This window comes from Aythya fuligula, chromosome 25 (assembly GCF_009819795.1).
Source record: "Aythya fuligula isolate bAytFul2 chromosome 25, bAytFul2.pri, whole genome shotgun sequence".
NCBI lineage: Eukaryota > Metazoa > Chordata > Aves > Anseriformes > Anatidae > Aythya > Aythya fuligula.
This window is the reverse complement of record NC_045583.1, coordinates 5,048,394-5,075,859: the sequence shown is the minus strand read 5'-3', so window position 1 is coordinate 5,075,859 and position 27,466 is coordinate 5,048,394. Positions and strand designations below refer to the sequence as shown.

The 27,466-nt window shown below is 56.4% G+C and overlaps 2 protein-coding genes across 2 annotated transcripts; both read left to right on the top strand.

Annotated features, from left to right (window-relative positions):
• Positions 1-143: 143 nt before the first annotated feature.
• On the top strand, positions 144-11,134 carry ZNF76 (zinc finger protein 76). The gene is made up of 15 exons (XM_032203431.1): positions 144-191; positions 1,624-1,815; positions 2,984-3,064; positions 4,173-4,250; positions 4,395-4,597; positions 5,418-5,495; positions 5,906-6,022; positions 6,447-6,522; positions 6,879-7,004; positions 7,350-7,529; positions 7,819-8,052; positions 8,443-8,582; positions 9,430-9,582; positions 9,692-9,805; positions 10,167-11,134. Exons 2-15 carry the CDS (start codon positions 1,743-1,745, stop codon positions 10,269-10,271), a joined length of 1,758 nt encoding a protein of 585 aa, XP_032059322.1. The 5' UTR covers positions 144-191; positions 1,624-1,742; the 3' UTR covers positions 10,272-11,134.
• A 652-nt stretch (positions 11,135-11,786) lies between these two features.
• DEF6 (DEF6 guanine nucleotide exchange factor) lies at positions 11,787-25,126 on the top strand. The gene is made up of 11 exons (XM_032203393.1): positions 11,787-12,267; positions 17,614-17,754; positions 19,444-19,629; positions 21,408-21,635; positions 21,785-21,931; positions 22,054-22,162; positions 22,240-22,538; positions 22,956-23,122; positions 23,332-23,530; positions 24,069-24,159; positions 24,345-25,126. The coding sequence occupies exons 1-11, from the start codon at positions 12,172-12,174 to the stop codon at positions 24,554-24,556; spliced, it is 1,875 nt and encodes a 624-aa protein (XP_032059284.1). The 5' UTR covers positions 11,787-12,171; the 3' UTR covers positions 24,557-25,126.
• The last annotated feature ends 2,340 nt before the right edge of the window (positions 25,127-27,466 follow it).

Genomic DNA, 27,466 nt, shown 5'->3' with positions numbered 1-27,466 from the left:
TGCAGCCCACTTCCGGGAGGCAGTGAGGGGCTGTGCGGCGCGGGGCCCCGGAACCTGAATAACCGCCCGCGGGCGGCCGGGGCTCGGCGGCGCCTTCTGCCGCTATGCTGGTTGCGGGGCGGGACGCGCAGGGGCCGGGTCGCGGTGCATGGCGGGCCGGCGGCGGACTCGGGCCTGGCGGGTTGCCTCAGGTCGGTGCCGGGGGGGGGCGGGGGAGGGGCTCAAGGGGGTCCCAGGCCCTGAGGGGGGGACCCCAAAAGGGGAGCCCCGGGGGGGTCCCCTCAGCCCCGGGGGGTGTTCGGGCTCTGGGGGGGGCACAGCACGGGGGGAGGCTGGTGTGGGGGAATAGTGGGGCGAAATGATGAAGTATTAGGGTGAAATGATGGGATATTGGTGGTTCTGGGAAGGAGAAATGGAATATTAGGGCGAAATGATGAAGTATTAGGGCAAAATGATAAAATATTGGTGGTTCTCGGAAGGAGAAGTGAAATATTAGGGCGAAATGATGGGATATTGGTGGTTCTGGGAAGGCAAAAAGATAAAATATCAGGGCAAAGTGATAAAATACTGGCAGTTCTGGGAAGTAAAATGATAAAAATATCAGGGCAAAGTGATAAAAGCCTGGGTTATCTCAGAGGTGACCCCCGAGGAGCCCTGCTGCAGGTGGGCATCAAGAGAAGTGCTCTGGAGGGGTTCAGCATCACCTGCCCGAGGCCCGAAATTCGGGTCTCCCATGTGATAAATGACTGAGTCCCAGATAGGGTTACAGTCATTAAGAGGGTTACAATCAAAGATTTCAATTTATTAAGCTGGGAACTGGGAAGGGAAGAGCGGCCCAGGGCACCTCCAGGCGCTGTCAGCCCACCCCTGCCAGCACAGCACAGCACAGCTCCCCTCCAGGCTGCGGGGTCGGGGTTTAAGGGGTCTGGGCACCTGTCCTGCAGGCCTTTTGGAGGAGGGTTGGGTGTGGTATTCACGCTGACTCTCCAAAGAGTCTGTCTGTCCGCTGGCTTGATGAGTTTTATCGTGTGTTTGTCTGTAGGCAGGCTGCTTGCCCTGCCTTTTAGACAATCCTGATGTTGGTATAGGAGAAATGCATCTTTTGGCCAATTTAAGGCTTTACGGACTCCAAAAGTTTGCCACTCGAGCTTTTCTTCATGTCTTAGAGTCATAGGAACCTAGAATGGTAGAATCACCAAATGGTTTGGGATGGAAGGGGCCTTACAGATGTCTGGTTCCACCCCCTACCATGGGCAAGACACCTTTCACTAGAGCAGGCTGTGCTGAGCCCCATCCAGCCTGACCTTAAACACCGCCAGGGATGGGGCACCCACAGCTCCTCTGGGCAGCCCGTGCCAGGGCATCACCACCCTCAGAGTAAAGAATTTCCTCCTTATATCTAATTTAAATATCCCTTCTTCTATTTCAAAGCCATTTCCCCTTGTTCTGTCACTACACCCCTGACAAAGAGTCCCTCTCCTGCTTTCCTGTGGCCCCCTTTAGGTAGTGGGAAGTTGTTATAAGGTCTCCCAAAAGCCCTCTCTTCTCCAGGATGAATATGCCAAAAACAACACGTATACTTCAGGGAAAAAAATAAAACTTGAATTGTTCTTTTTATTTCAGGCTTATAAGGAAGAAGAGGACTCGCTGTTCCACTGACCTCGTGCTCTGAGTCCCAGCGCTCCCTGAGAGCACGCCGAGTAAAGCGAAATTCATGTCTGAGGACAGGTCACCGGGGCAGGATGGAGAGCTTGGGCTTGCAAGCAGTGACCCTTAGTGATGGGACGACAGCCTACATTCAGCAGGCTGTCAAAGGTAACGGCTTCTTTGGGCTGGAAAGAATAAAAACCTCTTGAACGACCCCTTGAAATGGAAGTTGGAGTTCTCAAAAGTGTCCTGGTGTCACACGGGCTGTCGTGTATTTTGTGTTGTTGCTTTGTACTTCCAACTGTGTCACCTGTGTGGCGTGCAGGACCTTATTCATCCAAAACTTCCCCTGAAGCTGAGCAGAATGCTTGCCTCCACTGAGATGCGCAGCGTTTGGTTCGCAGCAGTGCCCATCTCACTCAAAGGGATGCAGATCTGATCTCAGTGTTGGTTAACTGTCGTGGCAGCAGTGCCAAACCCAACACCTGCCCTTACTTTGGGGTTTGTAGGGTGCTCCTTTCTTCACCATCTGCTGTTCCTGAGAAAAGGACAGCTCATGGAACAGGACTCAGGTTGCAAGGATTCCAGGTCCTGGTGATTGCTGGCTTGAGTACTTTTCTGTGTGAACTCTGCAAATTTGTTAAATATGTGGGGTTGAACTTTCTTGAAAATTTTGTGACCTGTCCCCTAGACACTTTGCACCAGGTGAGAGCAACTGGGATTCCTTGAGTTCAGGTGGGATGGAGCAGTGTCTGCTCTGCACGGAATAACTGTAACTAAAATGTTATTGCAGGGTTACTCAGATTTGCACTACTTTTTAAGAGTCCAATCTTCCCAACTCATCAAGGGCAGCAGTGCTTTAGACCCCTTTAGGACCTCTAATTTTTCTCCAAGAGTTGATCCTCAACCTAAGTAAAGAAAAAGTAAAGTAAAAGAAAAGAAAAGAAATGTTCAGGTCACTGCTGATGCCATTACAAGCTGACAATTGAGCTTTCTCCAGCACAAGTCGAACTGCTTTCTACTTTAAATCCAAAGTGCTTAGCACACATCATTCTTTCTGCTTCTTGGCTTAAGGAGCTGTGAAGGGCAGCTTGTAAACAAGTGATGACTGAGGTTCTTTGTCTTCTATTCTCCTGTCTAGGAAAGGGAGGTCTGGGAAGTCAAGTTCCTCTGTGGCTGAGGGGAAAGCACGATAAATAACTGCTTATAAGCGCCGGTACACTGCCTCGTGTGACCGCCTTCCTTGAGAAGGCGCAGCCAAGGGGACAGCTCGTGAGACCAGAAGGGCCGTGGGCTCTGCAGGCAGCGCTGATGGCGTTGTTTTTAACTCTTCCAGATGCAAAGCTGATCGAAGGCCAAGTCATTGAACTTGAAGATGGGACCACAGCTTATATCCATCAGGTGACGGTTCAGAAAGGTGAGGACTGTAAATTCACCTTCCTTCTCCTCAGAAGGACATTGATGTGATGGAAATCATCCGTGTCCCAGCGGTTGTGGCTCTAGTTTTGAGTCCTTCTAGGGGTGGTGGGTTGTTTTTTTTTTTGTTGTTCATTTGCTTGTTTTAAATTTCCATGGTTTTGAGGCTGAGTGAACAGGAACATAGAACATGTGATTTCCTGCATAGTTCTTAGCGATTTGTCAAGAAGCTAATTTTGCTGCTGTGGTAAGCAAATGCTTGTTAGGTGTTGTGCCACGTTGGGACTCTCACATTTTGTCCATCTGGATCACAAGTCTGCAGGCAAGGCCAGCGAGCTGTGCCCTGTGTTTGTGCTAACTATGGAGCCCGAACAAAAATTGTTCCATTTAGGAGCAGCTGAACTGGAATTTCCTCTGACCTATAAGATAACATTCTGAAATAGTTGTTTGAGGGGGAAGGGTGGGGATTATTGGAAGTTTTGTCACCTTGTTCACTGGCCCATCAGCTGTGAAAGGAGGTGATGATAGTCCCAGAAGTGATGGGAATTCATTTCCTGTGGCAGGAAGGAAAGTGGCACAAAGCAATCCTCAGCCAGGTATGAAAGGGCAGGTAGAAAGAAATCAGTTGCTCTGGGCAGTCCTCCCTTCACCCTGCCAAGTTCTTTGCCACCTCCCATTTCTGTTCTCCAAAGGTTGCTTGAAATCCATTTTGCGTGCCTGGCTCTGCCCTTTTCCTCCCTTTATCCTCCTTCCTGTCTCCAAACACCCACACACAGTGCAAGGGCTTTTCATTGTCATCTCTGCTTCCCCTGCCGTGGGCTCTGCATGTTATCTTCTACACATCTGTGCTAGAGCTGTACATCACGTCCAGGACGTAGCCTGGCAGTTTCTAGTTGGTGAAATGTTGCATTACCCCGAAGAGCTAAAGAAGTGCCATGAAATTATGCGTGAAGCCTGAAAAAAACTCAAACTTTAGGACTGAAGGGCTCAGGCGGTGTCTTAAAACTACAGTTGTGGTTACTGCAGTGCTCAGGAGCTGGTGCACTACCCCGCCATCCCATCTGAGTCTCCCAATAATGTGTGTGGGTTTTTTTCCCCTTTTTTTTCAGAGCCTGTATCTTTCGAAGACGGGCAGCCAGTAGTGTTGGAAGATGGCAGCATGGCCTACATACAGAACGCACCTAAAGGTAAAATATTCCCCTTTCGTGGCAGCTGGAGCAGAAAGTGCTGAATTGTCATGGATCTCCAAGGCTGTAGGTAGCCTGGGGAGATGACGGGTGGCTCCCACTCAGCAGCTCTTTGACGTTTGATTTTGTTGCTTCCCCTTGCAGAAAGTTATGACTCCAGCACTTTTGAGGCTGTCCAGCTCGAGGATGGTTCCACCGCCTACATACATCGTCCTGTCATCGTGCCCCCTGGCAGCACCATCCTGGAAGTGCAGGCAGAAGCTGGGCTAGAGGAGTTAGCTGGAGAGGAGGAAGAGGATGCCTTTGATGTCGAGACCATTAACGCATTAAAGCAGTACGCCAGCAAGGTGAGGATGCAAGCCTTTCATGGTCTGCCAGCAGCACCAAGGTACTAGTCCGCATTTGGCCTGGAGTTTGTTACCTCCTTTCATTTGCACTTCCATGTGTCAGTTTTACAGCAGTGCCAACTTTGGGAAGAGAAGCTGGGCAGGGCTTTTGTGAGAGCGCCAGCCCTGGTGGGTGGCTGACAAGGACCTGGAGCGTGTCAGGTTCCTATTTCACCACCTAGCTGGTACCTGCAGAGTGCCGGGCCTTTTACCCTTAAGCTACCGCAGGCAGAGGTTTGGGAAAGCAGCGAGGTGCTGTGATACAGCTTGGATTTTTTTTCTTGCTTTGTGTGTCCCCTCTTGTAGGTTTTTTCTTCCTGTGTGCCTGTGTTTCTCCTAACACCACCTGGGTGTGATACTCTCTTCCATACATGGTTCAGGCAGCAGATTGAGACAAATCTTTTACGTGTCAAGAGTGGCTAAGTTACACCCACTGTTCCCATGTTAAAAAAAAAAAAAAAAAGACCTTAAAAACCATAATAACTTCCAATCTTAACACGTATTGGCACTGCAGGGCCTACCAACGTCTGCAGTCTTGTGTGCTGACATTTTCTCCCATCTTCACGGTGTTGAAGGGGCTACAAGGAGCGTGCTGATACAGTGCTCAGCTGGGCAGCTAAAAATATTGCAGCCTTTCTGCTGTGGCAGGACCAGCCTCCCCCAGCTCCCTGGAGAAGAGCAGGGTGCTGCTGCTGCTGCTGGGAATGTTTTTGTGCACGGGTTGCTCACGGGCTCTGCGCTGTACCAAGGTGTGAATAGTGCCTTGCCTCTTTGTTTGCAGGTGTCTGACAAGGAAGGAGAGGGAGTAACTAATGCTTCTCATGTGAAGAGCAAGGAGTCCAGTGATGTCCCTTCTCAGGTCTGAATTTTTCAGAGATGCATTTCTAGAAGTAGGCTATGCTCCTCTTGATATGCAGAGCACTGAGCTAGTAAAAATAATCTTTTTGGGGCTTCTCTGCAACGTTAGCAAATTTGTTAGCTACTGGTTTTACAAATGAGCCAAGTGAAGCATGGAGAGGTGAGTTATGTGCCTGAGAACACCCAGTGAGTTGGGAGGTAGGGATGGGAAATTCTGCTTCTTAGACCCCTGCCCTGTCATGTGTGTCGCACCGTGTGTGTACAAGCTGTGTGTGCAGGAACACGCTTTGTGGGGCTAACTGAAGGAGTGCACATGTATGGCAAGGAAGGAACTGATCTGTGTGGGCTTTGCAAAGCCTGCCCTAGTGGCTGGTTGAATTAATTTCCTAATTTCCATACATCTCTTGGCAGGATTTGCAGGAGGAAGAAGTGCATGGCAGTGAGAAGGGGCAGCAGGTTGGCACTAAAGCTTTCCGTTGCGGGTACAAAGGCTGCGGCCGCCTCTATACCACAGCTCACCATCTGAAGGTAAAGCAGCTCACGTGCAGTCAAACAGTGTGCAAACCAAACAGACCCCCAGATTCTAGTGCCAGATCAGAATGTGCCTTTACAGAGGAGCAGGGAAACGCTCCTGGGAGAAGGTCAAATGCTCCAGGGGATGTCAGGGTATCCTTTGGTACTGTCGCATTACTCTGCAGTGAGTTTTTCTCTAAGGTCTTTAGGGAGGTGCTTTCAACCTTGCAGGAACAGGAAAAAGCGTCTGTAAGTTCAAAAAAGTCAAGTGGGAACACATCAGTGGGAAGAGGTTTTGACCCATGAGAGACAGATGTGTTAATCGCCCAAGATGAAACCCAGCAGAGAACTTCAGATTCTGTCCAACTGCTACATTTCTTCAGTTTTCCTTCCCCCTTTGTCTTAGACCTCACTTTGTGGACTATTCTTTTTCTTCCAGGTACATGAACGTGCTCATACGGGTGACCGGCCATATGTGTGCGACTTCCCAAGCTGTGGGAAAGCGTTTGCTACAGGTAACAATTTCTCTTGTATCAAAATTGTCTTCAGTCCTGTTGAAACCATTCTTGAGAACATCAGCCATTCTTTCCAGCAGAGCACAAGAAGCACAGCTAGCTTTTAAAGCCTTCTGAGACTGAATTTCAGTGTGGGAGGCTGCTCAGGACTTGGTTGATTATGAAGTTGATTGATTATTAAAGGAGTTAAAAGAAGAAACTGAGTTGTGAGGGATGTTGTGAGACACTTTGGATATTTCTTCCCCTTCAGCTTTGCAGACACAGGACAGATGTGTGCGTGAACTGCGAGGTGGTGCAGAGCTTGCAGTGTTATTCCCTTCTCATAAAAATAACTGTGCAGTTTCGTCACTGGGCAGGGTATGGGCTGAAGAGCCACGTGAGAACACACACTGGTGAGAAACCATACAAGTGTCCAGAAGACATGTGCAGCAAAGCCTTCAAAACTTCTGGGGATCTGCAGAAACACATCCGGACACACACAGGTGAGCAGTACAAGAGGAGAACCGAGCTCCTTATCAAAAGGGTCTCCAGGATGCAGTACTGCTTCAGCCTTTGGGTCGTGCCTTTTGTATCTTGGGTGAAGCGAGGCAGAACTGAGGTTGTGTTCAGCCAGAAGTAGACAGGCAGCAAAAGTCACACCACGGGTTGTTGACTCACTATCAGCAGAGCAAAAGGGGTTAAAGATGCCAGTGTTACTGGAGGCAGTGAGCATCCAGTTGGGACTGATCGGAGGTCTCCTTAGTGTAATATTGAGGAGGAATGGAGCGGTGCAGGTGTCCAGGGCATCCCCAGCAGCTGCTCTGATCCACGTTGCTCTGTCAATGCAGGTGAGCGACCCTTCAAGTGCCCGTTTGAGGGCTGTGGCCGCTCGTTTACCACCTCCAACATCCGCAAGGTTCACATCCGAACGCACACGGGCGAGCGTCCCTACATGTGTCCAGAGCCCAACTGCGGGAGGGGCTTCACCAGCGCCACCAATTACAAGAACCACATGAGAATCCACACAGGTAAGCAGGGGAGGGGAGGAAACAGGCACCTGCTCCTCCCCACTCACTGCCTGCAGCCACCGAGTGTGGCAGCAGGGAAATCTGGGGGACTGAGATGGTTGTTTCCAGGCCAGGCATTTTAGGGTTAGGTTTAGGGAATTAAATTAAGTGGGAATTGTTTTATTGGGATAATTATTACTCCACCTGTTCCAGTGGTCTGCCTCCAGCTGTTCCCCCTTGATGGGGAATCTCTTCACGGAGCGCGATGAGGGTGAGTGGGTTAAACTCTGCTCTGTGACCTCTGCCCTAGGGGAGAAGCCGTACGTCTGCACCGTGCCGGGCTGCGGAAAGCGCTTCACGGAGTACTCCAGCCTCTACAAGCACCACGTGGTGCACACACGCTGCAAGCCCTACGCCTGCAAGAGCTGTGGGAAGACCTACCGCCAGACCTCCACGCTGGCCACGCACAAGCGCAGCAGCCACGGCGAGCTGGAGGCCACGGAGGAGAGCGAGCAGGGCCTGTACGAAGAGCAGCAGCTGGAGGGTGAGCAGTCGTTCCCCCGCCGCCTGTGGCGTGCTGGGGCTGGGGCTGGCCCTGTGGCAGAGGGGGGAGAGATGACAGCAAGGACCTGGGGACCTGAGACCTGAATCTGTGTTGTGACCTTCGGCCTCGCTCATCGTGCCCAGATTTGTGTCACGGCCAGAAGGAAAAGGCTGCCCCTGCTCCTAGCTGTATGTCGTGGGCTGGGAATGGAATTTCTTCCTCTCTGTAGTACAAGGAGAGAGAAAGGTCCTTTTTTCCCAGCCAGCACCGGGCTGTTGTCACCGTGATCTGCTCCTCAGGGAGCAGGCAGGTGCTGGGGTGAGGTGGGTGCCGTCGTGTTTTAATCAACACTTCTCACTCCCATTTTGCTCTTCTATTTCTGTGGCTCAGCTGCTTCTGAGGAAGGCTCCCCCACAAAGAGCCAGCACATTGCTTTCCTGTCAGAGATGGAGGAAGATGAGGATGAAGAGGAAGATGACGATGTTATGCCTGCACAGGTCTCACTCATCTCTCCGGATGGGACAGAGCAGGTATGGACACTAACAGCCTGCAGCACTTGGGGGAGAGCGGTCGTCCAAGTGAGGTTCTGCCTCTCCCAGCCCTGTGTGCCTTGGGGTACTTCCCAGCGCCACTAAACAGATGTCCTGTGGGGTCTGGATCCCCGTGTGGCCTTCTCTTCAAGACTTTTTTTTCAGTGTAAAGCAGGCCCTGGGGTTTTGTGGGCTCTGTCTGTCATGAGGGCTCCCTCCTTACAGCCTTATCCCACCCCTGCAGCCGTGATGTGGAGGGTAAATCACAGGCCTCTGGTCCCTGCCTCAACTTGTGGCTGGATGGGGTCTTGCAGACATTTATTTAGACTTGTGTGCAGCTCCTGCCAACCCTCGCCTCCTGCCCAGCTGTCAAGAGGCAGCTCCCAATCTTTGCTGACACGGGTTGGATTTGGAGACTGCTTTTTATTTCAGCCTGTAAATGGCAGTGCTCTTCTTGCACGTACTTCCCTTCACCAGCTGCCTGTGTGCTGACTGGGAAAAACTCCTTCTGTGGCATGGGGCAGAGGAAGCAGCTGCCATGAGTAAGGTTTATTTCCTCTTAGTGTGAGGTGCTGCCTGCATGAGCTGTTACTGAGGAGCCCGGAGAGAGAGATAGGAAGGGGAGGCGTGATTGAAGGGGTAGAGCTGGAGACTGGAGGTCTGTGAGGTCTCCACCGATTCTGTCACCCTGGGCAAAGTCCTTGGGGTTCTCTGTGCCCTAGATCTTCCACACGAGGGAGAGGAGAGTATTTCATCCTTAGGAGACCTTGCTGTTGCTAAATTCAGGAGTTGTGTAAGGCTTCCTGAGAAGCCAGCCCGGCTGAGAGCACGTTTTTACGCTGCCCAGGTCAGTTTGTCACAGGAAGACCTGCAGGCCCTGGGCAGTGCAATCAGCATGGTGACACAAAGCGGGGCCCTCGCGGTGCCTGAGGAGGAGCTGGTGGCTGATGACACACACACCGTGACCGTGGTCAATGCTGACGGCACCAAAACGCAGCCGGTACGGGCAACGCGGGGCCTGCCCTCATCCCTGCAGAGCTACAGCCTGCGAGGAGGGGGTCACGTTTCATTTTAAGACACGACTGGGCTTTGTCTTAACCTTTCCCTAGGTCACCATTGTCACTTCTGGGGCCGTCGTGTCCGAAGAGTCGGCAGTGGCATCCCTCTGCCATCAGCAGGTGGCTTTGCTGGCGACCGCCAACGGCACGCACATCGCCGTGCAGGTACCGCGCCGCGCCCGGAGCGAGGCTGAGCGGTGCTGCTGCTGCCCCGGCCCCTTTGTTCCTCTGTGCATGTCCCCACCGCTGGCTTTGGCAGCCACCTCTTGCTTTGCTGCACCCCCGCCTGCCCAAGTTGCTCGCTCCTTTATTCTCAGCTGCCCGGAGTGCAGGGGAGAGCAGGGGCACGCTCCTTAGAGCGCAGGATGTTGCCCTGTAAGCCGCAAACCCCATCACAACCGTGCCTCTGCTTTGTCCCTCTGATTCATACCCCTGTCACCCACACTTCTGTCCTCGGGGGGCAAGCCCAAGCCTCCTGAGCCCACTTTTGGGGAGCGCAGTGTTCTCTTTCTCTTTCCTTCACTAGCTAGAAGAGCAGCAGAGCCTGGAGGACGCCATCAGCATGGCAGCAGCAGCAATCCAGCACGAACCCCTACCGCTCGATGCAGCCGTGTCTGACAACGGGTGCTGAGACCCCGAAGAGCCTCCCGGGCGGGGAAAGCAGGCGGCCCGAGCCTGTTTCTCCACGGGGGCATCGAGATCTGCAGGAAAGGGGCCAGCGGGCACACGGAAGCCGTGTGGTACCCAGGTGCAGGAAGGTGTCTGAGGCCAGCTGAACGTGGCTGGTGCGCACCGGGCAGGTGCTGAGAGCCGATGCTGCAGCGTTGGGCTGCCAGGGTGATGCTGCTGGAAGGGCTCCTCTCAACACGCAGCGGTGTCCAAGATCCCGGCTGCTGCCTTCTGCTGGAGGCTCTGCTGTTTTTTCTGGGCTCCGAGCAGTGATTTCGCTGCTCCTCGCCTCGGACACTGCTTCCCTCTGTCTGGAGACGGCAGGTTGTGTCTTCTGTTACTCACTTCATGGCTGAGGTTTCCAACACCTGCCAGTCTCCCGCAGTAGATACGGAGCCACGGAGATTTCATCAGTCTCTGAGAGAGCCAAATGTTTTTGGGGTGGCGTTTCCTTTCCCCTCCCTCCCGAAGTGGCCCCACAGCTCCCCTTTTCTGCCAACCCTTCCACGAAAGGGGCAAGGGGGCAGCAAATGCACAGAAGCAATAAAGCCCCGTCTGTGAGCCCAGGCTGTCCTGGGCCAGGTGTTAGAGGGAGAGCCCCACCCTGATGCTGGAAATCAGCGTTCCCAGGGGTGCGCACGGAGCGGGCGCCCGGGTGTGAGAGGATTTCTCCCATCTCTTTACCACGCTTCTCTCCGCTCTCGAGCAAATTTCAGCAGCAGACTCAGTGCCATGGGGCAGAAGGAGGTGAACTGATACTTGTGGGGCGCTGAGCTAGGTTTGGATGTAATTGTAAATTAAAAAATAAAAGTTTGTTTTTTTAAAAAAAAAAAAAAACTTCTCTCTTTCAGTCCTTGGAGGCAGCGGCTGGCAGAGGATGGGAGGGGGGCTTAGATTTTATTATTTTCCAGATATAAGGATCAAAGAAGTTCAGGAGATTTGCTGAATTGACTGAGTGCCCTGCCAAAGCAGTGGTTGTCCACGGGCGGTGCTGAGGAGGGGTGTGAGCCGGGCAGCTGCAGCCTCTAATCCCTCAGAGTGTGACTCAGGGGGGCTAAAGGATGTCTCCTGCATCCCAGGTCATTCCCTGGCTCCTCCAAGCCTCAGTGTAGGGGATTATGTCACTTACTGTAAGAAAATATCCCTGTGAACGCATCCTACAACTCTCTAAGCCTGGGAGAGAGACCTGGGCTGCCTTCCTCAGCCCAGCAGGTGCGTGCCCGTGCCCCGGGGTTGTGAACAAAGCCCACACAGGGAGCTGTGAGCGAGCAGGTTTTTATTTGTCACATCTACCCGAGACGTTCGGAGAGGAAGAGGTTTGTGCAGGAAAGGATGGGCCTGGCACCGCCACCCCAACCTCCCCCGGGTTAGGTCCCAGCTTTCCTCGGGGTGACAGAGCCCGAAGCAGCCGGGCTGGAGCCCTTCCAGCGGGCACAGCTCGTGCTCCTGCTGCGAGGGGAAGCTCCTCGCTTAAAGCTGAGAAGAGGAAGCTGCTGCCTGAGCCAGGGAGGGGATTTCTCCGTGCTGAGAAAGCTGCTGATCTCCAGGCTGAGCGAAGGGCCCCGGCTCCCCGTTCACACACCAGGAGCCCCAAAACCGCGCATCCCTTTTATTCCCCCTGTGATCCAAAGGGGACAGAGAGGGGATTCCTACAGCGGGTGCCAACCCCAGCCCCCCAAGAGGTGTCGACCCCTGTCTGGGAACCCTTGGGGGACCCCAGGGAGCTCTGGGGGTGCACCCAAGCAGATGGCGCTGCTGCTTCGTGCGCGGCTCCGGCTGCCGAAGGCTGTCGAAGCAACCGGTTTCCTGAAACCGGATTCTCAGCGTTGACAGAGCAGCCTCTGCCACCGCCGCCCGTAGCCATGGACCTGCGAGCGGAGCTGCTCAAGTCCATCTGGTACGCCTTCACCGCCCTGGACGTGGAGAAGAGCGGCAAGGTGTCCAAATCCCAGCTCAAGGTGAGTCCCTAAGGGTGCTGATGGGGGAACCGGGGGGCTCGGGGCGCTGCTTGCCCCCGGTCGGGGCTCGCGGGTGGGCTGCGAGGTTGTGGGGTGGCTGCGGGGATGCTCCAGGGCTGCCACCGGGGAATTGCTGAGCGTGGAGGGGGACGAGCCCCTGCTGTCGCCTCCACAATTTGTGCCCGGGTTTAGTGAGGTTCCCCGTCCCTGCCTCACCTCCATTTTAAACATTAAAAAAAAAAAAAAAGGTGGGGAGAAGTAGGAGGGAGTTAATCCTCCAGTGTATTTTTTTGGGAAAAATACATAAAACAAGTGGAAATCTATTTTTTTGGGGGGGATGTTTTTAGTTTCTTACACTTTTAAGACCCAGCTACCAGCCCAAATGCGGTTTTTATTTTCTTGCTTGCACCCACACCCGCGTTTCTGCTTCCTGTTCAACCCCAGGGCTGGAAGGTAAAGGGAGCCCACTGTAAAAACTACAACTCCTCAGCGGCCAGCCCAAAAATAACGCACCATTTTTTAAAAAACTCTGATTTCCCCTTCCCCCTGTGCTCTCCGCAGCTCTTCACAGGGCTCCCAAGCTCAGCCCTTCATCGGCACCCTCGAGGCTTTAAAAACCTTTATTTGTCTGCCTCCAGGACTGGGTCTGGTCGAATCCACCAGGTTCTGCCACTGCTACAGTAATAGTTAATTTATTTTTTTTCTGTTCAGTAACGCTGGAAGCCCTTTTGTATCGCTGCTTAAAAGTCTAATCCTGCTTCTTAGCCTGGCACCGGGGTTGGAAATGCTGGTTGGAGCAGGGGGGGTGGAAGGCCGGGGAAGGACCTGAGCTAGAAACATGCAAAACCCGGTAAAACGTTGCGTCAGGAGCACTTGGCAGCTGCCACGAGCCCGTGAGATGTGTTGTGAAACTCTGCCACGAAACCTCTTGTCCTCCTTTTCCTTCTACTTTCGAGGGCTTCCCCCGGGACAGGCTGCAGGGAGGTGCTGGGGTCAGGGAGGAGGGGGCATATTTGGGTGGAAAACTGGATTTTTTTGTCTGAAGGGGTCTGAAGGAGCCGGGCTCCTGCAGCTGCTTCCTAGAAACTCCCTGCAGGTGTGCTGAGCGTCAGGGCCCCTCGGCGCCTTCGTGCTCGGGGGGCTGAGGCTGCACGTGGCAGGACAGGAGGAGAAAAGCACCCACGTGGCAACAGGAGCACGGCCTGGATTCGGCCTGAAGGCTCCCCAGGGCTGGATTTGTGATTTTTTATTTTTTTTTTTAAATAAGATACCTGAAGCTGTAGAAATATCTGACGAAATTCAGGAAAATGCCAAAATAGAGCGGAGCTGGGCTGCTGGCTCTGCTGGGGAACTTCTCCCTGGGCTGAGCACAGCACCGGGCACCCTCCTGGCCCTGCCGTGCACACCTGGCTCCAAAAGGGCTGACGGCAGCACAAGGTTAACGTGCAACACTCGTCCTGCATGGTCTGTGATGCTGAGACCACAAACACCCCGCTTTAAGGGCAGTTTCCTAGAGAGTTTGTGCGGGGAGGCTGCCGAGGGGCACAGGATGCTGAGTGCAGCATCTCCCTGGTGACTTTACCCAGAGCAACGTTTCAGAGCAGAAGGCAGATTCACCCTCGTTGTTCCACCGCCTCCAGCCCTGCAACGGGAGCTCTGGCAGCTCGGGGCACGGCACAGGCTCTGCGCTGCCGCACGCGGGGTGTCCGGCTGTGCTCCTTGCACCGTGAATCCCAATTCTGGACAGCTCTCCACCTGCGAGGCCTCGTTTCCAGCGCTCACTGCTGCCAAACCCTGCCTGTGCTCGCGAGGTTGAGCTCTGCCCGGCCTACGCAAGGCAGCGTCTCTGCTTGTAGGGTCAGCGGTGAAGCAGCCCAGGCCCTGTAGGGCGATGGTTTGAGCTCTGTGCCCTCGCAGGGCTCCTTGTGCACGGTGCGAGGAGGTGGCATGGGGCTGTGCTCTGCCCCCCAACCCCATCGTGGTCCTGAGGAGGGTGGGAGAGCTGCTGGTGTTCACCGAGTTCTTGCAGCTCCCGAAACAAAGGCCCAGTTTAGCCCCAAAAGCTGGATTTTACCGGGGGATTACAGGAAAGCCGGTGGGAGCTGGGTGTTCCGCTCTTGAGCCAGTTGCATAAGTAAATTTAGCAGCGTTTCAAAGCTGGGTGGCAGAGCTGTGGGAAGCTGCTGGGTTCAGCAGTTGAGTTCTTTGCATGTACCCTCCTATGCAAGTGAGCGCGTGCATATGTATGCGCTCTGTAGGTGTGTATCTCGCACAGGAAGGAAAGACAGTCTTGTGGTTAAGAGCTCCGAGCCGAAAGATATCGGGTGTTTCTGCTCCCAGCGCGGGCACGCACTGGGCCTGGTCCCCGAGGAGGTTTTATCCTGTCCGTGCCATCGCAGCCCCGCTGGCGGAGCTGGAGGAGCCGGTCCCGGGGCCTCGGGGTGTCGGTGGCTCTGGAGCTGAGCGTGCAGGGGCTGTGCCCGTCCTGGCACTTCTCGCTCCTCTGCTCGCGGTCCCATCCCCGTGGCACAGGGAGGGGAGAGGAGCGAGAGGAGCCCTCTGCGCACTCCCAGGGCTGGGTTTCCCGAGGCTGCTGGCTGGAAGCTGCCTTTAGCTCTGCTGGGGCTGGAAGCCTGGTGGGAAGCTTTGAAAACCCTGATTTGGGGCTGTTTTGGTAGGGTTTGGTCACTCTCCGGGCTTCTCATCCCTAGGAACCATAGCTGGAAACGCAGAGGTGGTGCTGGTGGGCCCAAGGGTGCCCGGGCTGCGTGTCGGGGTGGGACAGGGTGCAAGCAGCAGGGGGGTGTCTCTTGCTCTCTTTTGGAGCCCGTGATCCACGCAGGTCTCCGGGAATTGCTGAAGCCTTGGGGGGCCGGGCTCGCTCACCGCAGCCAGTTACAGACCCCTGGGGGCAGGAAGGAGGCGCCTGGCTGGGACCGAAAGCTCCCTGTGCTCGCTGAAAGCTTCTTGAATGCACAAAGGGCTCTTGGCACAGGCTGGCACCAGCAGTTGAGCCAACACGAGGGCTGGGAGCAGCTCCTCTGTGCGTGCACGGGGGGAAATCAGAGCTCAGGAGCCCACGGGGCTGGGCTTGAACCACGGGGGCTTGGCTGACAGGGCAGCGAGGTGGGGGCACCCCTCTCGTGCCCCTCTTGCTGCAGAAATTGGGCGGCTGAAGGTGCCTGGCTGCAGGGAGGCATCTCCCCCGGGGCATCGCTCCCTGCAGCCCCCTTTGGGGATGCTCCAGTTTCGGCAGAGGGGCCGGTTTGCTCACATGTGGGGAAACTGAGGCAGCAGCGAGGCTTCCTGCATGGTGCCAGAGGTCCCACAGGGGCTGGAGGGGTTTGTGCTTGACGTGCCGAGCCGGGCTCCAACCCCAAAGGTCACCCCCAGCCCTGGCATCTCCCACGGGGGCGAAGAAAAGGGGCAGCCATTCTCCTGCCGCGTTACGTATTCCACCCCCGGCTGCGGCTGGCGTCAGCAGCGGCCACGGGGCTGGGGGAGAAAAGGGTGGAGGGAGGCGTCCGGGGCTGTAGGGGGGGGGGACGTGGGGTGCCCGCGGTGCTGGGCTGACCGGGGCCGTCCCCTCCGCCCCTACACGTCGTGGTGGAAAGGCTGCGTCAGCAAACCTGCATCATGGGCTGGCCTTCGACGCTCAGAGCATCCTCACCCTTCTCTTTCCCCCCCCACACCCACTTTTTTTGCCTTGTTTCAGCACTGGGGGGGTGTTTTCCTCTGTCTCAATGGGGTTGGGGCAGCCCCAGCCCCACACATTCTGCAGTGAGCCCAAGCAGGGTTTTCCTGCCCCCTTCTTGTATTTTGGGTGACTGCTCTGCGGTGTGGGGGGGGACGCACAGAGGGAGTCAGGGGGGCTGGCCAGGGCTGGGTGCACACCTGAGACCTCTGGGGGTTTTGGGGTTCTTATGGGGTTCTTTTGGGGTTTTGGGACACAGCAGCACCCCGGTGGCTCAGCACCAGGAAACAATTCCTCTCCCCCTTGTGTTTTCCCAGAGCAGGATCCTCTCTGGGTCTCATCCACCCCATTCCTGTGCTGTCGGGGCAGGAGCTGGAGCAGCGCTCAGTGGGATGGGGGCTTCGGAGGGGACATGGGCAGAGGAGGGGAGACCAGGAGGGGACGAGGCCCCATGTGGGAAGGGGAGGGCGAGGCGCGATCCCCTGCGCTCAGTCTGGATTCCCGGGTGCCCCCGGTGCTTCCACCCCTCCCCACCCCTGTGTGGACCCCGGAGCTGTGCCGAACCCCAAAAGAAGTGCTCGGGGCTACGGCCTGCGCGGTGTCTGAGCACCGGGTGGAGCCCTGCTGATAGCATCTGGCCAGAGGGTGAAAAAGGGAGAGAAAATCTGGTCGAGCGAGAACCGAGAACCCTCTCCAGCTGCAGCAGCCGGCATGGCCCCCGGCGGGTCCTCTCCTTCTGGGAGGAGATCTCCAGCCCCACGAGGAGAGGAGTAGGGACACCGTGTGCCCGGGCACCGTCTCCTCCAGCCCCAACCCTTGCCACGAGCTTTTTGTGTAAATCCCAACGCAAGGGGAGGCCACCAGCTTTTGGGCCTCTCCTTCCAGCATCTCCGGCTCGCCGGTGGTTGAAGGAGGGCAGACGGCGCCGCACCACCAGCCGGAGGCGTTGGTGCTCCCGGGCAGCCTTCCCCCTGGGCTTTCCAGCACAGAAAGTCGGGATTTCCAGTTGGGACTGCCAGCACATGGGAAATTTGGGCAAAACGTGCTTCGTTTGGGGGATTTGGACAAAACCCAGATGGACGGCACCGCTGGTGGTGGTGGTGTGTCTCCAGATCACCGTCATCTGCTTTCACTGCAAACGAAGCCTGGTCTTAATTTCTTCCAAACCTTTTCTTGTTTTCATTTTTGCATCTTCTCGTGACACGCTTACAGAAAGCAGCTGCTGCTGCCAGGTTGCAACACGGCAGCCGGCTTGGGTGCGTTCTTTATTTATTTTTTCAAGAGATCGCTAAGGGCAGCTGCCAAACTGCATGGCTCGGGGCGCCTTATCATCCCTGCGAGATCAAAGCGTGTCCTGTTTGCTCTGTAATATTTGAAACAGCCCGATTTAAAAAAAAAAAAAAAAAAAGAAAAAAGTCCTCTGTGTACCAAGAAAGGAATGAAATGAATGCCAGACAATCCTCGCTTCCACGTGAATTCTTTGCTGTTTCCAGATGATTATTTGAGGTTGATATTTGGGGATTTCCTGCTGCCAGGCCCAAGCCTGGATGATGCTGGGGGGCTGGGGTGGCAGCAGGGGGCTCAGTGCCAGGGGGGTGGGAGCTCGTAGGGCTGGAGCCTGACCCCATCCCCTCTCCCTTGTGCTCGGCCAGGTGCTGTCCCACAACCTGTACACGGTGCTGTGCATCCCCCACGACCCTGTGGCACTGGAAGAGCATTTCCGAGATGACGACGACGGGCCGGTGTCCAGCCAGGGCTACATGCCCTACCTCAACAAGTACATCCTGGACAAGGTGAGCCCCCGGCCCCTCTCCCCGGGACCCCCCTGTGACCGCGGTGCCTGCTCCGCTCCTGCATCTTGTGGCCCTCCCACATCTCCTGTCCCCTCTGCTCCCGGTGTGCAGGGCACGGCGTGCTGGGACGGGTGGCAGGAGGATTCAGAGCACTCAGATGAAGGCCAAAATGAGCCTCGTTGGCGAGGCTCGAGCCAGCCTCCCCCTTTCCCTCTGGCCTCTGGATGAGGCGCAGCTGCGTCAGCATTTCCTAAAGGGCTCGGAGGGGGTCCTGGCGGCCTCTCCCAGCCCGTTTTTCCTCTCCACCCCTGTTGAGATTTGAGGCATGACCTCTCGGCCGCTTGGTGGAGGAGGAGGAGGCTGGGGGAGGCCGGGGCGCTGGGGCAGGGCAGAGGTTGGGGTGGGAGGTGGGTGGGTTTCGCTCTTTTTCCGTGGCTCAAAGGCACCTTTGTTCCACGCGGTGCACCACGGCGGCACGGTGCTCGTTTCCTCCGGGCATACGAGTTGAGGAAAAACGACTGACAGCTTTCTTCCACTGCGTGCTGTCAAGGCGCTGGGGGCCCGGAGCAGGGTGCCGCCACCCTTCCCTCCCCTGCTGCCTCCCCAAAGGGCTGAGATGGGTTTTTGGCTGCCGCTGGTGCTCCGGTGCCGCTCCCTGCTGGGTGCTGGCTGAGCCCTGGGGATGCTGGCATCGACCCCGGGTATCGGGATATAGGGATCGGCTCTGCTGTGAGCAGGGACAGAGCCAAGCCCAAGCCTGCTGCCCGGGGAGGGCACCAGGGGCTGATCCTGCTCGGCACAGCCCCATCTTCCTGCTGCAGAGCGGCCCAAACCCTTGCAGTTTCCCATGTGGTTCTCTGGGACATGACCTTCAAACCCCCTTCTCCTTTCACTAATAAAATCCCAGAGGCAGCCTGCGAAGGGGAAGTGGTTTTTCCTAGTAAGAGGGGCTTTTAGCTCTTCCTGGTACCCAGGACCCAAAGGTTCTTCTCTGGCTCTGCTGCTGCAGATTGTGGTTTGTGCTCATGCAAGCCACGTGGTAGGGCTCTGGGAAAGTGCAGGGACAGAGTGGGACAGGCCGGTCTGGTCCCTGCCACCCCCTACCAGGGTGGCACAGCCTCTAAAACCAGCAGTAATACCTCAGGTCCAGCCCTCAGGAAGCCTTTTGGTGGCCACAGAAGCTTGTGAGCAGGCAGCAGGGCTGATGGAGGTGTTTTCCCTACCACCGGTGCTGCCTGCTTGCCTTTTTGCCGTCACTTCCCTTTGCTGAGCCCCTATTCCTCTTTTTTGGTCAAATGGGATAAAGAGAGTGACCCAAAGCCCTGCAGGCATTTGCAGTGAGGGCTTGGGGAGAGCCCAGCGGTGCTGGATGTGCTTTGCCGTGTGCTTTCTGCTGGTGCCCCACAGCCCCAGGTGCCGTGCCGTGGTGCCCAGGCACCGCAGTGATCCCGGAGCGCTCTCTCTGCTGGTCAGCGTGCCCAAAACCTGTGCAAGGGATCCCGTGCTTGGTGGCCTTGCACCGAGTTAGTGCTCAGCAGTGATGGTCGCATCCCATCCTCTGCTGCATGGACAAATCAGTCGGTGCCGGCAGGGACAGGAGGTCTCTGGTGTGGAGCTTCTGCCCTCCCTCCAGCATCTCCCCCTGGAAGCCCCCTCGCAGTCCTTCACCAGCCTGGCTCCTGTCTGCAGGTGGAGGAAGGTGCTTTTGTCAAAGAAAACTTCGACGAGCTCTGCTGGACCCTGACGGCGAAGAAAAATTACAAGCCTGACAGGAACGGGAACAGCATCATATCCCACCAGGACGCCTTCAAGCTCTGGTGTCTCTTCAACTTTCTGTCTGAAGACAAATACCCTCTCGTCATGGTGCCGGACGAGGTAGGAGCCAGCTGCCTCTCCCCGGGCTTGGTTTTGGGCTGCCATGTCCCGCTATCGCTTCCTGGCACATCCTTCCTCCGTCTGCCTCATCACATCCTGCAATGTGGGGGGGGAGAGAGGGCAGGGGGGGAGGAAGAGCCGTGCCCACGAAAAGTGGGGTGGGCTGGGGGCAGCTGGGGGGAGCCCTCCAAAATGCTGGAGCCTCTGGAGCGTAGATGGCTTGGAGGACAAGGAAAGGGCTGGTCTGTGTTGGTTTTGGGGTGAGACAGCCATTTGGCCTGTTGTTAAATGAACGGGGCAGGTTTTGGAGCAGCAACCAAGCTCAGCTCCTGCTGGGGCTGGTCTTGAAGCCCTCGCAACAGGCCAGGAATCCCCCAGAGGTTGAGTTGGGCAGGGACCTGGAAGATTCCTCCTGATTTTTATAGGGATGAAAGAGAAGATGATGAGAAACCCTTTAAACCTGCTGTTATCAGGGGGTGCTCCTTGTGAAGCAGGCAGTGTCGGAGCAGACCCCGCTGGCACCGAGAGCTCAGCCCCTGACCAGCACCTGAGGGGCACACAGCCGGGCTGCTCGGCGAGGGGCAGGCAGTAATCTCCAAATTCCAGACAGCATTTAGGTTTTTCCTTCTCTGGGGCCCAGATGAAAGCCCCACGAGAAGGTTCCAGATGCCGCAAGGAGGGACAGGGTCAAAAGCCATCAGCGGCCTCGCCAGGCCCTGCTGCAGCGGTCAGGGACAGGCAGGCAGCTGCCACCCGCTTGGGCACCATCTTCCCCCTGAGATCAGCCCCCCACACCCCTCCTATGAAGAAGAAAAAAAAAATATTAAACCCAAACAAACAGAGAACCCACCACCACCAAAAAAAAAGAAAAAAAAAAGAAAAAAAAAAAGAAAAGAAAAGCAACACAGCGCTGCGCAGATGTACGAGGGCAACCGCACTTCCTGCTCCCCAGGAGAGGTGTTTCCTGTTCCCCAGACCATGACAACATGAATCATCCTTCTGCTGACAGGGCCGGGCCTGAGAAAAAGAAAAAAAAAGATATTGTCCTAGAAAAAAACATAATTAATTTCTCCTAGATAGATGATGAGGAGAGGGAAGTCCTCTCAGATGAGGAAGGGCTCCCAGCGCCTGGAGGGGGCTGTAGGAGAGGTTGGGTCATAGAGACAAGGGGAAATGTCCTTCAGGACGTTTAAAGGAAAAGAGAGGAGATCTAGGTCAGGTATTAGGAAGAAATTCTTCACTGTGAGGGTGGCAAGGCCCTGGCATGGGAGCTGGGGGTGCCCTAGGCCAGGCTGGGGGGGCTGGGGGCAGGCCGGGCCTGGTGTTCGTGTCCTCTGTGGGACCTCGTCCCCTGCTCCAGCCCGAGGTTCTCACAGTTTCAGCTGGAAACCAGAGGTGGTGCTGAGGTCAGGGCCATGGTCTGAGCCGCCTGCCTTGTGGGTTGGGTGGGGGACAGCAGTGCTGGGCCGATCTCCCCGAGGCACTTGACTTCTGCGGTGCTTTCTCTCTCTTCAAAGAAGCCGAAAGCATCTAGTGCTTGCGGCCACAACGAAGAATCTCCCAGGGCTAATCGAGCTTTAACTCAAAATCAATGTCCTGAGCCTGGAAGAGCTTGGCCATTGCCCTTAACCCTTGCGAGGGGTGCTATCTTTGTGATAAGGCACGGAAAGGGACGCGGTCTTAGGTCCTCCAGCACGGGTTTCCTTGCTCCAAGTCGGCGGCTGTGGGGTGGGAACGGCTCTCGCTCCTCCCCGACGCTGCTCTCCCCGTCCCCGCAGGTGGAGTACCTGCTGAAGAAGATCTGCACGGCCATGAACGTGGAGCTGAACTCCTGCGAGCTGGACGATTACCTCTCCCAGGAGCCGCAGGGGCAGGGCGGCCTGACGGTCTGGCAGTTCCTGGACATGGTGAACTCGGGGCGGCTCCTGCGGGGCATCGAGCAGGAGGCCATCAGCATGGCCGTGGAGGAGGTGTACCAGGAGGTGATCGAGGACGTGCTCAAGCAGGCAAGGAGCCCACGTGTCCTGGGGCACAACCTCTCTCTGGGGATGTTTCTGGTTTTCTCCCGGCCCTCAAGGGCATGGTTATGGTGTTGTTGTACCACCACCCATCCTTCCCCTGCCCCGTTGTTGATCCCCGTGTCTCCTGGGCGCAGGGCTACCTGTGGAAGAAGGGCCAGTTGAGGAGGAACTGGTCAGAGCGGTGGTTCATGCTGAAGCCCAGTGTCCTGTCCTACTACATGAGCGAGGAGCGGAAGGAGAAGAAGGGGAGCATCGCGTTGGACAAGCACTGCTGTGTGGAGGTACAGCCTGGGCCGTGGCTCATGGCAGGGATAACACGTCCCACGTGGGTTTATCTTGGTTCTCATCCCACTGATTGTCCCCTCACCCTGTGCTGACACCGTGCTGTGTCCTCTCCCTGCAGGTGCTGCCCGACCGGGACGGGAAGAGGTGCATGTTCTGCGTGAAGACCTCCTCCCGCACGTACGAGATGAGCGCCTCCGACACCCGGCAGCGCCAGGAGTGGACGCTAGGTCAGTGTCCCCGTGCCCCCTCCGTGTCCCCTCCCCAGCACCCTATGGCCCTACTAACATCCTCCTTCCCTTCCCAGCCATCCAGACCGCCATCCGGCTGCAGGCCGAAGGCAAGAAGTCCCTGCACAAAGACCTGAAGCAGAAGCGACGGGAGCAGCGGGAGCAACGGGAGCAGCGGAAGGCGGCCAAGGAGGAGGAGACACAGCGGCTCAAGCAGCTCCAAGAGGAGAAGGAGAGGAAGCTGCAGGAGCTGGAGCTGCTGAAGGAGGCCCAGCGGCAGGCGGAGATACTCCTGCAGGAGGAGGAGCAGCGGCGGAGGCAGCAGCACGAGGAGATGCAGAGGACGCTGGAGATCCAGCTGCGGGAGGCCGAGCAGGTGGGTGCATCCTCGTGGCAGGTCCTGCTGTGGGGCTGCATCGCTCGTGGGATGACCGCTGCCTTCCCCATCCCTTGGCCATGTTACCTGGGGGGCTGGAGGAGCTGAGCATGTCTTCTTGCAATAACACTGCTGGTAACCAACACCTCTGGGCTCCTGTGGTAGTGTGGGACCTGGGGACAAGGGATGGAGGGGTCAGCGCATGAGGTACCCAAGGAGCAGGGGCTGAGGACAATGTGCTCTGGGGTGTGTGAGGCTGACAGGCTTCGATGCTGTCCAGGGAGCCCACTTCTGACCTTGCAGCCGATGCTCTGGAGCTCTCTCCATGGGCTCTCCGTGGTGTGGGGGACATCTGGCCCCATCCACCCAGGGGTGCAGGGCCAGAGCCCACGCTGACAACTCCTCTCCCCGCCGCAGGCACGCGCCTCCATGCAGGCGGAGATGGTCCTGAAGGAGGCAGAGGCAGAGCGTCAGCGCAAGCGCATCACAGAGCTGGAGGAGATGCAGGAGCGTCTCCAGGAGGCCCTGCAACAGGAGGTGAAGGCTCGGCACGACGAGGAGTCCGTGAGATACGCACAGGCCAGGTAGGACCAGAGCATCCCTGGCTCTCCTTGACCAGGGAAGGGCTGGGCATAGGGCTGTCAGACACACTCCTCGGGGTGATGCCATGGCCTTGTCTGCTCCCTGGGGAACCAGCGTGTGCCTGTGACCGCCCGTGATGGCAGCAGGGCTGGGGGAAGCCAGTGGATGAAGTGGCAGAGGGATGTCCTCACCTCTTGCGCTTTCTTGACAGGCTACTGGCTGAGGAAGAGGAGAAGCTGAAACAGCTGATGAAGTTGAAGGAGGAGCAGGAAGAATACATCATCAAAACTCAGCTGGAGAAGCAGGTCCTCAAGCAGGAGATGGAGAACAAGAACAAGTGTCTGGAAGAGGCCCAGAAGCAGCTGGAGGAAGTGAGAGTGAACAGGCAGCGGGTGGACCAAGACGTCATGGTGAGCATCGCCTTGGTGACACTTCCCATCGCGCTACGAGCACCGGGGGACTTCCTGGCCCTCCTCTGAGACACCTCCATGCTGGGGAGAACCTGGGGACTTTGGGGACCCACTGACACGTACCCTGCTGTAGCCAGGCTGGATTTAGGGCATTACATTAGCTGCAGCAAGGAAAGCAGCCCAGAGGTTTGCCTGGGAAGGGATGTCTGCCCTGCAAGGCACATCCCGTGCTCCTGGTAGGGCCATGCCAGGCTCGGCGCTCAGCTTGCGAGGCCAGCGAAGCGGGGAGGAGGCTGTGGCCACTTTGCCCCCATTTTGCTGCGCTGGCAGATGCTATTAGGAGAAGTCTGCTGACGGGGCAGGCGCTGGAGAAACCACCAGGCTGGCACTTCCTCACCCTGCGGCTCTGGGTTTTTCTGATCCGTGCCAGGGGCTGATTTGGTGGCTGAAGTGACACAAGGGTGTCCTGCTGGGGGGACAGCACTAGTGTTGTATATAAACCTACAGAGGCTCAGTGCTCTCCTCCATCTCCTTGCAGGCGGCCCAGAGGAAGCTGCGGCAGGCCAGCACCAATGTCAAGCACTGGAACGTGCAGATGAACCGACTGATGCACCCTATCGAGCCGGGAGGTAGGAGACCTTCCCCCGGGGCATGCAACTCCGTGCTGCTGCCAGTTCTCCTGCCCTGACCCCCCTCTTTGGGATCCTCAGAGAAGCACAGTCACCTCTGGCAATGAGACCTTTTCCCCTTTTCCTTCACCATGAGGTAAATTTGGACCCCAGGTAAACAATCTGCTTTTTCTGTCTGTCCCCAGACAAGCGCACAAACGTGAGCGGAGGCGGCTTCGCTGGCTACCATCCCCTCCTGTGCCGGAGAGATTCCTCCCTCAAACTCAAGCAGAAGGTGGAAGAGAAAGGCAGCGACCCCGTGAGGGACGGCAGCAAGGAAAACGTGAGCAACGGTGGGAACAGAGGCCCGCCACCGCCTTCGGATGCAGACCCCATGGCCACGGAGCCCTCCAACTAGCCCCACGGGATGGCAGAGCCCAGCAGGGAGCCGCAGGGCCCAGCACGGCCCTCTGAGCACACCTGGTTGCTGTGTGGAGACTAGCACAGAGCCTCTAAATGACTACACGCAGGGCAGAGACGCTCCCCTTCTCTTCAGGGATGTGCTGCAGCCACGGCGGGCCAGGAGCTCAGGCAGCCCAACGTGGGGAGAAGGCAGCGGGGCCGTCTCCTCCGGGCTGCCCAGGTGTGGGGGCTCAACGCGCCTCCCTGCATGCTGGACTCTGGTTTCAACACTGCCTCAAAACACCACCACGGGTCTGGATCACACAGTCCAGGATTCCCCCTTGATTTCTCTTGGCAATGCCTGCTGTGTTGTCCGCTGTGCCCCTGCAAAGGGGATCCTAGAGCAGCCTTTATGGACTGAGCAGTGACTTCTCCTCCCTCACAATGGGCATTTTCAGCCCTGACCAGGTGGACCAGGATGTCCTGAACTAAGACGTGCATTCCCTGAAGGGGGTTGTTAGTCACTGGAGTCACGTAGATGGTAGTACAAACCAACAAGTAATAAAGCTTTTGGAGCCCCTGGCCCGTAGACCTCATTCCCTGCAAATCTGTGGCCCTGTAGGCACCCGATTTTCTTCATGTGTAGGGCAGGGTCTGGATATCCACTGCAGAAAATTAAAGAAATTAAAAAGGAATCAGACACAACCAGTGAAAAGAGGTCCCAGTGGATTTTGGTTTAGTCTGTGGAGGGCCAAGAATGGCAATGGGGTATCTTCTGGGAGGGCCAATACCTCGTTACTTCAATTAAGTGCTTGTATAGGGAGGTAACAGTGCTCGGGATTTAGGTCCTTGCCCTTGGACTGCAGGACTCTCTGTTTTGGGAGCTGGTCCGAGGCCTGCAGAAGGCAATAGAAAAGATTCCTGGAGGCAGCTGGGCTGGCTCCATCTGCTCCGGGAGTAGGTGGATGTGTTGGCTCTCTTCAGTGACATTGGCCCGGCCTGCCTCCTTCACTTAATTTGCTCCCTGAAAGACCAAGAACAAAAGCCAAGTCTTCTGGCAAACCTCCCTGCACACAGACACACATAGAATTAAAAACAAAAACAAAAAAACACCACCACCAACAAAAAACAACACTGGGGTTAATTTTTCCAAGTACCTCTCTTAAGTACAGCCCCATTTGCCTGTTACTTTGAGGCACAGAGCCCCTGTTCACGTAAGGGTCCCCTCTGAAAACAGCCACTGGTAGCAAACCCTTGCATCAACCCCAGATTCACAGTTGGTCGTGATGATTAACTGCAGTTCAGTTCGTTAGGGAGATTACGATCTATTTCCTACTTGTGCGGCTTCGAGCGTTTGCTCGCAGAGCTCTTCCTCCCCCTAGTTTTTACAGTGCTCCTTTCTTACAATTCTTTTCAGTTCTGCCTGCCTGAGAGGCTGTTTTCTCAGGTCTGCGTGGCACGATGGGGCCTTGCTGGGACAAAGCAGCTCTGTGTGTCCATTAAGGACGCCCGGCTGGCCCCATAGCCCAGTCCCCGGGTGGCCTCGCCAATGCACAGAGGGAGCACGGGTGGCTGCAGCCCTCACAGCGATGGCTCTGGGGGCCTGTCCCTGCCAGGCAGGGACTGCAGCAGGTCAAATTTGTCGCCTGTCCTCCTCTTCATTGTGCTGGGGACTGTGGGGGTTGTGAAGGATGCAGCACAGCAGCCCTGAGCAGTGGTGCCTGACCACTGCAGCCCCATACGGTTTTCACACAGCTCTGGAGCCCCTGCCTGTCTCTGTGACAAGTGACAGCGTGCCACCCCTTGAACACAAGACCTGCCATGCCACATGTTTTCTGGTGGAGCTGGGCCGTTGCAACACATTACCCTGGGGTAAAATCAACCAGGGCTGGGCCTTTTTGTCGCCTTGAAGTGTGAAGATCTCCAAGGCCTCCCAGGGTGACCACAGCTCACAGCCCTGTGAGATCCTCAGGCAGGGGCGGGTACAGGGAGGGTGCCAAGCACTGGTTTCTACTGGGAAGGAAATGGGCTGGGTAGAAATGCCCCGATGGGAGAGCTCCTCCGCCTCTGACAGCTCCATTAGCTCAATCTCTTCCCTGATCGGGTGTCAGGACAGGTACCACACCTAGGCCAGGAGGAAAAGGGCCACCTCCGCCCATCTCTGCAGCTCCATGCCTTGTTGCAGGGCTCTGTGCCCTGTGCGCAACCCCCAGGAGACTCTGGTGGTGAAAAGTGCCATTGCCTCTCCCCACCTCCTGGGCTGCATCGCCTCTCCTTAAAGCAACTCAGCAGAATGTGGCTTTTGCTCTTAGCAGCCGCATTCCCATGCAGCAGGATATGTTCACTGCCGCAAGGACAGGCGTGGAGGGAGCAGTGTCAGCACCTGCCTCTGCTCGGCCGCCAGGTCTGGATGTGCCCGTGTCTGTCTTACCCTCCCAGAGCGGCCGACCCAGAGCTTGCCTGTGTCAGCAGCAGGCACACATCGTCAGTGCATGCTCTGGTGCCTCAGACTAAGGAAAAAAAACATCAGAAGGGTCAAAAGGAGAGCTCGCAGGGGTGTGGGGATACGGTGGCTCTCTGCTGCCTGTCCCTGAGACCATCCCCACACCAGTTGGGGTGTGGGGGGGTCTCCTGTGGGAAACCCACAGCTGCCCAGGGGTAACACCACCACGGGGGTGTGTTTGCAGTGGCCCAGCCACCCTGCAGATGAAGGTTCAGCGGGTGACATTGGCAGCAGGGGGATGCTCAGACCAGCTGGTGTTGAGGGGCTTTTCCGCCCTTAACATTTCTAGGATTTTATGGCTCTTTTACCAGGTCAGCAGCTCCGCCGACACCCCCCTGCCCACCACCCTTGTCCAGGGGTTGCACATTTGCAGGGATCTTTAATTACTGCATTAACGAGGGACACTGTGAGCACCGTGCTGCC